General features: G+C 45.5%; 1 protein-coding gene across 1 annotated transcript in view; it reads left to right on the top strand.

Moving 5' to 3' along the window:
- The first annotated feature begins 860 nt into the window (after positions 1–860).
- The window catches only part of Mto1 (mitochondrial tRNA translation optimization 1), a 21494-nt gene continuing 8206 nt past the window's right edge, over positions 861–14148 (top strand). The window contains exons 1-9 of the mRNA XM_013035297.1: positions 861–1102; positions 2089–2288; positions 2365–2482; positions 5092–5381; positions 7230–7342; positions 7456–7646; positions 7904–8034; positions 8519–8723; positions 9166–9337. Of these exons, the coding sequence (XP_012890751.1) occupies positions 886–1102; positions 2089–2288; positions 2365–2482; positions 5092–5381; positions 7230–7342; positions 7456–7646; positions 7904–8034; positions 8519–8723; positions 9166–9337 (1637 nt within the window). The 5' untranslated portion in view covers positions 861–885. The remainder of the gene's footprint in view (positions 1103–2088; positions 2289–2364; positions 2483–5091; positions 5382–7229; positions 7343–7455; positions 7647–7903; positions 8035–8518; positions 8724–9165; positions 9338–14148) is intronic.

The following is a 14148-nucleotide window of genomic DNA, read 5'->3' as shown; positions in this document are numbered from 1 at the left end:
GGGTTCGATTCCTCAGCACCACATAAGCAAAAAGAAAAAAGCCGGAAGTGGCGCTGTGGCTCAAGTGGTAAAGCGCTAGCCTTGAGCTGAAGAGTTGAGGGACAGCGCCCAGGCCCAGAGTTCAGGGCCCCATGACCGACCAAAAAAAAAAGTCTAAGTCTCTGTAGCCAAGTATTCACAGTGGGAAGTTGTGAGTTCTTTCTCTCTCCAAGTGTTATAGTTCTGCAAGGCCTGTGTATAAGGAATGTTTATTTTAATAATCAGAACGAAACTGTTCTTTAATGATCCAGTCGCTTGAACTTCCTATACGGGGAGGAGGTGTGTGGGAGGAGGCGGAAGGGGAGTAAGTAGGGAGGGAAGGGAGAGGGGAAGAAGAGAGGGGGAAAAGGGGAGAGAGGGGAGGGAGGAGAGTGGAGGGGAAGGGAAGAAAGAAGAGAAGTAAAAGGGTAGAGGGGAGGATAGAGAAGAGGAAGGGAAGATAGAAGAGGAAAGGGAGTGAGTGAGGAAGGAGGGGAAGGGAGGAAGGTCGAGGAAAGGAGAAAAGAGGAGGGGAACGGAGTAAACGGTGTGGGGAAGCAGGGTAGGGAGGAGGAGAGACATAAGAAGGAAGGAGGAGCAGAGGAGGAACAAATAGACATTTAGCCAGAGACTCAACACAAAGCCATAAAAAAACATTCTGCACCACCCAGGCAAGGCGCGTGCGTGGTGGTCAGGAATCCCAAGGACCCCACGGCAGCTCCAAGCCGCCAATCAGTGGCCACGCTGAACGTCGGCGTGCTGCGCCGTGACGTCAGAGCAAGATGGCTGCGCCCTGCAGGTCTTCTTCCGGCTTCTGAGCCTGTCTAGCGGCTGGCCGGGACTCAGCCTCGGCCGCCTTCGCCCCGCATGTTCTCCCTCCGAGGCTGCGGCCGCCGGGTCGCGGCTTCTCTCCGCAGACGGCCCCTGTCGTTAGGCCGGCCCGGCAGCGACAGCGCGGCGCCTGGACCCCCGCACTTCGACGTGGTGGTCATCGGCGGGGGCCACGCGGGGACCGAGGCCGCCGCCGCCGCCGCTCGGTGCGGCTCCCGCACGCTGCTCGTCACGCACCGCGTGGACACCATCGGTGAGGAGCGCGGCGTGGACGCCTTTTTCCAGCCCGCGAGGCCGACGAGACACGGGCCCGCAGCTCAGGGTTTCTTCCCGCCGGGGTCCCGCCGGCCGGGGTCCCGCCGTCTGTCCGCTGGGGCTTGCGTTGCAGGATGCGGGAACGAGGAAGGGCGGCCCCGGCAAAGTTTAAACATACTCAGAGCTAGCTTGTTCGTTCTTGGCTTTACCTTGCTACTTCAGATAGAGAAGGAATTAAGCCGGACGCCATGGCTCACGCCTCTACTCCTTGCTACTCAGGAGGTTGAGGCTTGAGGGTCATGGTTTGAAGCTAGCCCGGACAGAGAAGTCTGTGAAACTCTTGTCTCCAGTTAACCACCAAAGGCTGCAAGTGGAGCCGTGGGTCAAGTGGTAGGGCGCAGGCCTTAAGCAGAAAAACTGAGCGCCCAGGACATGCACACACAAACATACTGTGCACACACATACACACACTGTGCTTGATTTAGAGGAAAGTTTCCCGAGTTAATAATTCCATACTTAGGGGCTGGGAAGGTGGCTCCGTGGTAGAACGCTTGCCTTGCATACCTGAGGCCCTGGGTTCGATTCCTCAGCACCACATAAGCAAAAAAGAAAAAGCCGGAAGTGGTGCTGTGGCTCAAGTGGTAGAACGCTAACCTTGAGCTGAAGAGCTGAGGGACAGCGCCCAGGCCCAGAGTTCAGGCCCCATGACTGGACCCCATAAAAGAAATTCCATACTTATAAGGAAAGGTCAGCCTACTAAAGTAGTGAAATTATGCACCAGTGGAAAGTTACAGAAGGAAATTCAAATATTCTCTTGTTGGATGCCCTGGACAGCTCTTTCATTCCATTGGGACTGTGGGATTTTCCTTTTAGTATCTTTCAAGTTTTCTGGGGGTTTTATTTGTTTCATGTAAGATAATTCTAGTCCCTATTAAGCACTCACAGTATGTAAGATGACTATTATTTCATGTCAATTCTTTTTAGGTCAGATGTCCTGTAATCCTTCCTTTGGTGGCATCGGGAAGGGACATTTAATGAGGGAAGTAGATGCTTTGGATGGCCTGTGTTCTCGAATCTGTGACCAGTCTGGTGTACATTACAAAGTATTAAACAGGCGGAAGGGGCCAGCAGTCTGGGGACTGAGAGCTCAAATTGATAGGAAACTCTATAAACAAAACATGCAGGTAAGAATAAGACATGGGAATGGGCAAGATGGTGGCAGTTATTTAATGCATGGTTTCAGTGGCAGTCTCTTTTTAGAAAGAAATCCTCAATACACCACTGCTTACGGTCAGGGAAGGAGCTGTAGAAGACCTCATTCTCTCAGAACCAGAGCCAGAGCATGCTGGGAAATGCCGTGTCAGCGGTGTTGTTTTGGGTAGGTACTGCTTAATGGTGTCATTGATGTCATGACAAATTATTTTAGAGAAAGATATGGAGATTTCTTTTTTTTTTTTATTCTAGGGAATTGTATTTTCTCAGCCTAGGTAAGGGATACTAAATCCTCATGTTTTTCCTTTCATTTTGCCTGTCATGAAGGTTTGGGGCTCATCAGTAGTGTAGGTCCCTGTAGCCTGCATAATTGTGTTTTTTCCTCTTAGTCCTATTGTCATTTCTATTTTTTTGTAACAGTACTAGCTTATTTTGGAGGAGGAAGGGGTACGAGTGCTAGGTCTTGATTTCAGGGCCTGGATGCTATCTCTTAGTTTTTTTCCGCTCAAGCCTAGCACTCTAGTACACTTGAGCCACAGCTCTGCTTCCAGGTATTTGCTAGTTAATTGGAAGTAAGAGTCTCATGGACTTTCCTGCCAGGCTGGCTTCAAACTGGGATCTTCAGATCTCAGCCTCTTCAGTAGCTAGGATTATAGACATGAGGCACTGGTGCTCTGCTTAGTTAAAAACCTTATGGTTACAAACTTAACGTATATGTTTTTATTTAAAGAGTTGTGTATTTAGAGATTTGGGGACATGGCTCCAGTGGTAGAACCCCCACTCTGACTCAATACTACCAAAAAAGAAGGGAGCAAAGACACCATTGGCTCATATCACTGTGATCCTCCAGGTTTTAGCTTCTTGAGTAGCTAGGACTACAGGTGTGAACTACTAGGGCACTCAGCTCATTTAAACCTTTTTTTTTTTTTGGCTGGTCATGGGGCCTGGGCACTGTCCCTCAGCTCTTCAGCTCAAGGCTAGCACTCTACCACTTGAACCATAGTGCCACTTCCGGCTTTTTCAGCTTATGTGGTGCTGAGGAATCAAACCCAGGGCCTCATACATGCAAGGCAAGCACTCTACCACTGAGCCACTTTCCCAGTCCCGATTTTAACCATTTTTAAGACTGCAGTTCTGTCGGGCGCCAGTGGCTCACACCTGTAATCCTAGCTACTCAGGAGGCTGAGATCTGAGGATCACAGTTCAAAGCCAGCCAGGGCAGGAAAGTCCGTGAGACTCTTATCTCCAATAAACCACTAGAAAACTGGAAGTGGCGCTGTGGCTCAAGCGGTAGAGCACTTGTCTTGAGCTGAAGAGTGCAGGGACAGTTCCCAACCCAGAGTTCAAGCCCCACGACCAACAACAAAAAAAGAATGCAGTTCCATGTCATTAAGTATATTTACCATTTTTTAACCTGTGTATGTTGTTATATATGTTTGTATTTTAGATCTAACTTCTATATATGAGAAAAAAAACAGTGCTGTTTATCTCTGTGAGGCTGACATAATTTTTTCCAGCTACATCCATTTCCCTGTAAATGACATAATGTTAAACTTTCTGATAGATGAGTAGTAAAATTCTATTGTGTGTATACCACATCTTCTTGATCCACTGATTTATTGTAGCACATCTAGTCTATTTCCATAATGTGGCTCTTGTGAATGGTACGACAATGAACATGGATATCCTAGTGTCTTTACTATATCTTGATTTGAAATATTCTTGGTAAATGTCCAAGAGTGGTATCATTGGATACCATATTGTTCTGTTTTGTTTTTTGAAGACTCTCCAAACCATCTTCCAGAGTGGTTGTACTGCTTTACCTTCCCACCAACTGTAATATGGTTCCTTTTCCCCCCACATCCCCACCAGCATTTGTTATTGTTCATATTCTCTTCTGGCCAATCTAACTGGGGTGAGATAGAATCTTAGTGTTAATTTGATTTGCATTTCCTTTATGGCTGGAAATGTTGGGCATTTCCTCATGTTTATTGGCCAGTCTTCTTCTGAGAAGTCTTTATTTATTTAACTCTTTTGCCCATTTATTAATTGGGCAAAGGGGGGGTAGTTTCTTTAGCTCCTTGTAGACTTTGGATAATAGACCCTTGTTGAATATAGCTGATAGGCTGCTGTTTTAGGTTAGCAGCTATGTCTTTAGCTGTGTAGGAACTTTTTAGTTAGTTGTAATCCCATTTGTCAATTGTCTCTCCAACATACTGAGCCTCTGGAACTGCCAGTAAGTTCTAATGTTTCTCCTACTCCTTCCTATAGGACTTTTTTAATGTTTCAGGCCTGACATTGAGGTGTTTGATCCATTTTGAGTTGATATTAAAACAAACTGACAGACACGAGTCTTAATTTCAGTCTTCTACATATGGATGTGAGTTTTTTCCAGCATGATTTGTAGAAGAGGCATTTTTCACCAAATACATTTGGCTTCTTTGTCAAATCAGGTGGCTATAAGTATATGCGTTTATTTCTGGATCTTCCAGTCTATCCCATTGGCTTTCAGGCCTGTTTTTGTGCCAGTTTTAATCTGTTTTTTTTTTAAATTTATTATTATTATAGCTCCGTAATGAAGTTTAAAGTCTGGAATCGGGATTTCTCTATTTAGGGTATTTTGTGGTTCCATGTGAATTTTTAGATTTTTTTTTTCTATCAGTGAAGGACAAAGTTTCGTTTTTGGGTTTTTTTATTTTGTAATTTTAATGTAAAGTAGTCATTCTGTGGTAACAATAAGAAAACAATTATTCTTTTTTTCTCCCTGTTATTCAGTGGATGGAAGCACAATTTCTGCAGAGAGTGTGATTCTGACTACTGGGACATTTCTCAGAGGCATGATTGTAATTGGGTTGGACAAGTATCCTGCTGGACGTTTAGGAGATCAGTCTTCTGTAGGTCTGGCCCAGACTCTAGAGAAGTTGGGATTTACAGTGGGAAGATTAAAGACTGGGACTCCTCCCCGAATTGCCAAAGAGTCTATTAATTTCAGCATTCTGAACAAGCAGACACCAGATAACCCGTCCGTACCATTCAGCTTTCTCAATGAGACTGTGTGGATTAAGGTAAAACAAGTCATGAAAACCTGGCTTTACAGGGTTACTATAGCAAATATAGCTGAGTCATTTCTTTCCTTTTTCTGTTTTGTTTTTTGTTTTTTTTCTTCTCCACTTTGTGGACTTGAACTCTGGGCCTGGGCACTGTCATTCAGCTGAAGGCTCAAGGCTAGCGCTCTACCACTTGAGCTACAGTGCCACTTCTGATTTTCTGGTGGTTTATTGGAGATAAGAGTCACAGACTTTCCTGCCCGGGCTGGCTTTGAACCGAGATCCTCAGATCTCACCCTCCTGAGTAGCTAGGATTACAGGAGTGAGCCACCAGCACTCTCTGTGAGATTCTTCTCTCCAGTTAACCACCAGAAAACCAGAAGTGGTGCTGTGGCTCAAGTGGTAGAGTGCTGGCCTTTAGCTGAAGAGCTCTGGACCAGTGCTCTGGTCCAGAGTATAAGCCCCACAATCAACAACAACAAAAAAAGAGTAAATAGTATAATGAAACATTAATCATCACTCGACTTCAGCATGTTACTTTTTTTTTTTTTTTTTGGGTCCGGTCGTGGGGCCTGAACTCTGGGCCTGGGCGATGTCCCTCAGCTCTTCAGCTCAAGGCTAGCGCTCTACCACTTGAGCCACAGCGCCACTCCGGCTTTTTTCTTTTTGCTTATGTGGTGCTGAGGAATCGAACCCAGGGCCTCGAGCATGCAAGGCAAGCGCTCTTACCACTGAGCCACCTTCCCAGCCCAGCATGTAACTTTTTTTTTCCTGTTTTGTTTATATTGGTCTGAGTTCTGGGGCTTGAACTCAGGGCCTGGGCACTGTCCCTGAGATTCTTTTTTTTTCTCTTGGTGTGGGTCCTGAATTCTAGGCCTGGGCGCTGTCCCAGAGCTGTTCAGCTCAAAGCAAGTGCTCTACGACTTGAGCCACAGCGCCACTTCCACTTCTGGCTTTTTCTGTTTGTAGTATCAAGGAATCAAACCCAGGGCTTCATTTATGTAGGCAAGCACTCTACCACTTTGAGCCACAGTGCCACTTCTGGGTTTTCTGGTGGTTAGTTGGAGGTAAGAGTCTCATGGCCGGGCTGGGAAGGTGGTTCAGTGGTAGAACGCTTGCCTTGCATGCCTGAGGCCCTGGGTTCGATTCCTTAGCACCACATAAGCAAAAAAGAAAAAAGCCGGAAGTGGCACTATGGCTCAAGTAGTAGAGTGCTAGCCTTGAGCTGAAGAGCTGAGGAACAGCGCCCAGGCCCAGAGTTCGGGCCCCATGACTGGACCCAAAAAAAAAAAAGAAAAGAAAAGAGTCTCATGGCCTTTCCAGCCTAGGCTGGCTTTGAACTGTGATCCTCAGATCTAAGCCTTCTGAATTGCAGGGATTATAGGTATGAGCTACTAGCGCCTGGCTTCCTTCCTTCCCTCTCTTCCTTTTTTTCTTCTTTTCTAGTGTCTTGCTTAGACTTAGGTTCATCTTTTGGGTTCCTTATCTGGGACAGGAGTACTTCCTAAGTAGTTCACTCCAGGCATTATACATACATTGAATGTCTATTAAGGTAGGTAGATGCTTGGCACTGGTGGCTCACGCCTGTAATCCTAGCTGCTCAGGAGGCTTCGATCTGAGGATCGCGGTTCAAAGCCAACCCGGGCAGGAAAGTCCGTGAGACTCTTATCTCCAGTAAACCACCAGAAAACCAGAAGTGGTGTTGTAGCTCAAGTGGTGGAGCACTAGCACTAGCTGAAGAGCTGAAGGATGGCACTCAGGCCCAGAGTTCAAGCCCCATGACCAAAAAAAAAAAAGGTAGGTAGATATTGTGTGGGCTTTATTTGGATCAGAGACAAACCACATATCTGGTTATTATGCTTATAGCCAGAAGATCAGCTGCCTTGTTACTTGACCCACACCAACCCCAGAGTGGATGGCATTGTCCTTGAGAACCTCCACCTTAACAGTCATATTAAGGAAACCACAAAAGGGCCTCGGTAAGGACAAACTATCAGTACTCAGTTACTTTAGGGAATAATGTCCATCTTTTTTTGTCATTATTAATGCTGTTATTCATTTGAATTTCTTTTATTCCAATGTCCTTTTCTAGATACTGTCCCTCTATTGAATCAAAGGTGTTACGCTTTCCAAACCGTGTCCATCAAGTTTGGCTGGAACCTGAAGGATTGGATTCTGACCTTATCTACCCCCAAGGCTTGTCTGTGACACTGCCAGCTGAACTGCAAGAAAAGATGATCACAAGTATCAGAGGCTTAGAGAAAGCTAAAATGATTCATCCAGGTAAAGAGAATCACAACCTCCTTCAGAGCAGCTCAGCATTATTAGTGAGAAGCTTATAGCTACTTTCATTTTGTCTTAGAGCTCAGTATTATTAGTGAGAAGCTTGTGGCTAATTTCATTTTGTCTTAGAGCCTCAGAAGATGAAGCTCAATGTTTATACATTTAAAATAGGCTTTTTTTTTTTTTTTGCAGGATATTCATTGAGGGGGAAAATCCAACTCTGCTTTTTATTTATTTAATGCAGTTTTCTTTGTCAGGTTATGGTGTTCAGTACGACTACTTAGACCCCCGTCAAATCACACCTTCTCTTGAGACTCATTTGGTTCAACGACTCTTCTTTGCTGGACAAATAAATGGCACCACGGGTTATGAGGAAGCTGCAGCTCAAGTAAGAGCTTAATCAGATGTTACAGTAAGTCAGAAAGGAAGCTCACACCAGTGGCTCATAATCCTTACCACTCAGGAGGCTGAGATCTGAGGATCATGGTTTGAAGCTAGCCCATGCAGGAAAGTCTGTGATACTTTTAATCTCTAATTGATTACCAAAAAGCCAGAAGTAGAGCTATGGCTCAAGTGGTAGCTTGCTAACCTTGAGCAAAAATGCTTAGAGGCAGAGTCCAGGCCCTGGACTTATGCATGGGCATGTGTGTGTGCGCGTGCACACGCACACACACACACACACACACAGCTCCAAGGAGATACAGCTTGTCAACACGGCATGTTCCTATTATGCTGAATGTCTCCACCTCATGGCCTGCTTACAGGCCTGTTCCTCTTCCCTGCTTGCAGATCTTTCCTGGTGGTGTGCTGGGTGAGATAGCTGTGTGCTCAGTTCATAATGGCCTTGTAAACATTGCAGTCCTCTCAAATAGGGTGTGATAGCTGGAATCAACGCCAGTCTGCGGGCCAGTGACAGGCCACCCTTCATCGTGAGTCGGACAGAAGGCTACATAGGAGTATTGATTGATGACCTCACCACTCAGGGCACCAGTGAGCCATACCGAATGTTCACCAGCCGTGTGGAGTTCCGCTTGTCACTGCGTCCTGATAATGCTGACAACCGGCTTACATTCCGAGGTAACTCCACCGAGTCCTGTGACCTGATTTATTGTTCTTTAAAACTTCTCTTATCAGGCACTGGGATTGTAGCTTAGTAGTAGAGTGCTTGCCTAGAATTCATGAAACCCTGGGTTCAATTCCTTGATACCACATAAGAACAACAGAAAGGGGGCTGGGAAGATGGCTGAGTGGTAGAGCACTTGCCTTGCATGCACGAGGTCCTGGATTCAATTCCTCAGCACCACATAAGGCAGAAAAGCCAGAAGTGGCACTGTGGCTCAAGTGGTAGAGCACTAGCCTTGAGCTGAAGAGCTGAGGGACAGTGCCAGGCCCAGAGTTCAGGCCCCACAACTGACCAAAAACAAAAATGGAAAAAAGTTATTAAAGAAACCATAAAAATAAAATAGAATGTTTAAAAAAACAACAAAAAAAATTTCATGGCATTCATTCTCTTCCATAGGGTACAAGGAAGCTGGCTGTGTGTCCCCACAACGATATGAAAGAGCTTCTTGGATGAAATCTTCTTTAGAAGAAGGTATTTCTGTATTGAAATCCATTGAGTTTTCCAGCTCCAAATGGAAGACATTAATCCCACAGGCTTCTATGAGCGTTAATAAAAGTGTGCCTGTGAGGTACGTACTTTTTTTCCTAGTGGTATTGGAGTTTAAACTCAGGGCCTTATTCTCACTTAGTTTGCTTACTCTGCTTGCCTTCTGTCATTTGAGCTATACCTGTTCTCCTAAATAGTGCACACGCTACTCCTGAGTCTTGAATTCAGGGCTTAGGAACTGTTCTTCAGCTTTTATGCTCAAGGCTAGCACTCTGCCACTTGAGACACTGCTTAACTTCCTGTGCTTTGGTGGCTAATTGGAGATAAGAGTCTTATAGACTTTCCTGCCTGGGCTGCCTTCAACCACAGTCCTCAGATCTCAACCTTCTGAGTAGCTGGGATTACTGGTATGAGCTACTGGTGCCCAGTTCAAACAGATTTTAAATAACATTTGCATTATTGCTAATATTAGTAATAAGTAGAAGTTTATTGTTACAAGTATTAAGTGAACACCTGACTAAGTGAAGAACAGGTCACTAATAAGGATGGTGGGTGTTTTGGTCTATTTAGGCTATTGTAGCAAAAATTCCTTAGGGCAGCAGCAGGGCACTTTTTTAGTTTGTTTAATGCCCCAGCACAATCAATCATCAATCAACAAGTAAATAAGAAGCTTTTAAGAACCGAACAATTTATATACAAGAAAAATGTACTTGTCACAGTTCTGGAGACTTGAGAAGTCCAGGATCTGGTACCAACAGATTTGGTGTCTGGTGAAGCTTATTCTCCCAAAATAGGACCTGCTCCTTGGACCCTCTCATGGCAGAAGGAGCAAACAGACTCCCTCCCCCATGTTGCTTTATACAGCTTCTAATCATGTTCCTTAGGGCAGGTCCCACCTTATAGTAATAGCAACAGAAAATGAGGATCCAACATATAGGAAACACCCAACATGCACACCATAGCAGTGAATATATTTTGCTACCACCAGTTTTAGTCCGGTCCATTTGATGTTATTATAAAAAATACCTGAAGCGGGCTGGGAAGTTGGTTCAGTGGCAGAGCACTTGCCTTGCAATGCATGAGGCCCTGGGTTCAATTCCTCAGCACCACATAAGCAAAAAGCTGGAAGTGGCGCTGTGGCTCAAGTGGTAGAGCGCTAGCCTTGAGCTGAAGAGCTGAGGGACAGCGCCCAGGCCCAGGGTTCAGGCCCCACGATCGGACCCAAAAAAAAGAAAAAATACCTGAAGCTGGGCGCTGGTGGCTCACCCCTGTAATCCTAGCTACTCAGGAGGCTGAGATCTGAGGATCCTGGTTCAAAGCCAGCCTGGGCAGAAAAGTTCGTGAGATCCTTTTTTTTTTTTTTTAAATTGTGAAAATACTGTACAGAGGGGTTACAATTACATGGGCAAGATAATGAGTACATTTCTTATCAAGCATTGTAGCCTCCTCCTCTGTTTCCCCTTCCCATCACTTCCCATCCCCCCCCTCTTTTTTGGGGGGGGTCTAGTCGGGGGCCTGAACTCTGGGCCTGGGCGCTGTCCCTCAGTTCTTCAGCTCAAGGCTGGTGCTCTACCACTTGAGCCACAGCGCCACTTCTGGCATTTTCTGCTTATGTGGTGCTGAGGAATCAAACCCAGGGCCTTATGCATGCAAGGCAAGCACTCTACCACTGAGCCACCTTCCCAGCCCTACATACTGTATTTTTAAGGCAGTTTATCAAAATCACCAATTTGGAAGTGAAACTCCCAAGTTTGGCAGCCTCATCTGTTGGGCGTCTGGTGATAGTATGGTACAGGTGGCATCATGATGATAGAAGTATGGAGAGGAGGTCACAAAGTAAGGCCAGAAGCCAGGGTTTCAGGTGCCACAGTTGGTCTTCTTACAGCAGCTCACTAGTGAGGACTAACTTCATGAAACTCATATTAATCTCCCCTCCCCGCCCCTCCTTTTTTTTTCTCTTGTGGAACTGGGATTAAAGTCAGGGCCTTATACTTGTTAGGCAAATGCTCTATGTCTTGAACCATGCCCTGGTTCTTTTAGTTTTAGGTTGCCTTTCAGATAGTGTTTCTCATGAATTTTGTCCAGGCTGGACTCAAAACTGCAGTCCTCCTGGGGCTGGGAAAGTGGCTCAGTGGTAGAGCACTTGCCTCGCATGCTCGAGGCCCTGGGTTCGATTCCTCAGCACCACATAAGAAAAAAGCCGGAAGTGGTGCTGTGTCTCAAGTGGTAGAGTGCTAGCCTTGAGGTGAAGAGCTGAGGGACAGCACCCAGGCCCAGAGTTCAGGCCCCACGACCAGACCCCAAAAACAAAAAAAACAAAAAAACAAAAAACTGCAGTCCTCCTGTTTTTACCTCCAAATGCTATAGTGGATATTACCACTATACCCTGCATAGCATCGATCTTTCCTAGAGACAACACCCCCCAGCAATCTAGTTACCTTCCATCGTTTTTCCTCCTGAAGGTTTCACACCCACTCACACTGGGGACCATGTGCCCAGAATATGAGCCTTTGGAGAACACTCTCAAACCATAGTGTCCCCAGAGAGGAGTGGCACTGCACTCTTGGTCTCAGGGTCAGACACAGGGGTTTAAACAGATTTATTGAAGTGAAATGAAAGCAACCCCATGGGAGACTGAGGAGGGCAGTTCAACCACATACCCAGCCACAACTGCTGAGTCTTCATTTTAACCACCACAACAAAAAAAACCGTGTTTCCATTTCCTAGAATTTGTTTTAGTAGGAAGTATTTTAAATATTCAGAGGAGTTAAAGCCTTTGTGTTCCTTCCGCTAAGTATATCCTTCTTTAGTCTGTAAGTGAATAGAATGCTATATAAGTTATCATGTCTAGTTGTATTTTAGATCTAGCTTTCACATATGAGAGGAAAATGTGCCATTTTTCTCTCTGTGCTTGGCTTACCTCACTTAATATGATTTGTTCTAGGTCCATCCATTTCCCTGCAAAGAATATAATCCTATTCTTTCTAAGAGATACATAAAATTCCATTGTGTATATGTACCACATTACAAATGTGTTCTTTATAGAGTTTAGATATTCTAAGTATGTTTTCTTTTTGGAGTTTTACAGTTTTGAGTATGCAATGTCATTATGTTGCAAAGTACATTTTTTCCTGACTTATTTATTGTCTTGGCTTTCTTGGCAAATCATTTGATCAAATACCTGACAGTTTAAACAAATTAATTTAAAAAATAAAAAAAGCCAGGTGCTGGTGGCTCATGTCTGTCATCCTAGCTACTCAGGAGGCTGAGATCTGAGGATTGCAGTTCAAAGCCAGCCTGGGCAGGAAAGTCCATGAGGCTCTTTTGTTGTTGTTGTTGGTGGTGGTGGTGGTGGTGGTCATGAGGCTTGAACTCTGGGCTTGAGTGCTATCCCTCAGCTCTTTGGCTCAAGGCGAGTGCTCTACCCCTTGAGCCATAGCACCATTTCTGGTTTTCTATTGTTTTATTGGAGATAAGAGTCTCACGGACTTTCCTACCCCGGCTGGCTTTGAACCATGATCTCAGCTTCCTGAGTAGCTAGGATTACAGACGTGAGCCACTGGCACCCACTTCCATGAGACTCTTACCTGCAATTAACCACCAGAAAACCAGAAGTGGTGCTGTGGCTCAAGTGGTAGAGTGCTTGCCTTGAGCTGAAGAGGGACAGTGCCCAGGCCCAGACTTCAAACCCTACAACCAAAAATAAAAATAAAAAGTCTGGCCAGGTGCTGATGGCTGATGCCTGTGATCTTAGCTACTCAGGATGCTAAGACTCGAGGATTGTGTTTGTAATCCATGAAATTTTATTATGGGTCCGGTCGTGGGCCTGAACTCTGAGCCTGGGCACTGCCCCTCAGCTCTTCAGCTCAAGGCTAGGGCTCTACCACTTGAGCCACAGCACCACTTCCGGCTTTTTTTTTTTTTTTTTTTTTGCTTATGGGTGCTGAGGAATCGAACCTTGCCTCAAGCTTGCAAGACAAGCGCTTTTACCACTGAGCCACCTTCCCAACCCCATCCATGAAATTTTATAACCACAAAAAGCCAGAAGTAGAGCCATAGCTCAAATGGTAGAACACTAGGCTTGAGCACAAAAGCTCAAGGATAGGACTGAATCCCACAGTTCAAGCCCCAAAACTGGCAATCAATCAATAAGAAACTGGGTTGCCATGGCTTATGTCTGTAATCCTAACTACTCAGAAGGCTGAGATGTGCAGGAAAGTCCATGAGACTCTTACCTCCAATAAACCACTAGAAAACTAAGTGACGCTGTGGCTCAAGTGGTAGAGGGCTCGTCTTGAGCTGAAGAGCAGAGGGACAGCACTCAGATACAGAGTTCAAGCCCCACGACTGACCCCAAAAAAAAAAAAAAGAAGAAGAAGGCTGAGATGGGATCCCAGTTGAAAGCAAGCCCAGACAAAGTTTGTGAAGCCTTTCTCTCCATTTAACTACTAAAGAATCCAAATGGAGCTGTGGCTCAAGTGGCATAGCACTAGCCTTGAACAAAAAACCTCAGAGACATGACCAGGCCAGTGCCGTGCACTTTGCCAGTCCTGGGGCTTGCACTTCCAGCGTTTTCTGTTTATGTGATACTAAAGAATCGAACCCAGGGCTTCATGCATGCTAGGCAAGCACTCTACCACTAAGCCACATTCCCAGCCAATTTTTTTTTAAAGCCAGAAATGATGTATGGCTAAAGTGGCAGAACACTAGCCATGAGTAAAAAGCCAAGCAAGAAGAACATAATGCCCTGAGTTCAAGCCCCAGTATTAGAAAAAAAAAAAAAATAGTGTTACACAAGGGTTTTTGGTTTTTTTTGGGTTTTTTTGGGTCCGGTCGTGGGGCCTGAGCTCTGGGCCTGGGTGCTGTCCCTCAGCTCTTCAGCTCAAGGCTAGC

The sequence above is a fragment of the Dipodomys ordii genome, unplaced genomic scaffold, assembly GCF_000151885.1.
Source record: "Dipodomys ordii isolate 6190 unplaced genomic scaffold, Dord_2.0 Scaffold208, whole genome shotgun sequence".
Lineage (NCBI taxonomy): Eukaryota > Metazoa > Chordata > Mammalia > Rodentia > Heteromyidae > Dipodomys > Dipodomys ordii.
Note: the sequence above shows the minus strand (reverse complement) of the source record. Positions and strands in the feature narration are given on the sequence as shown.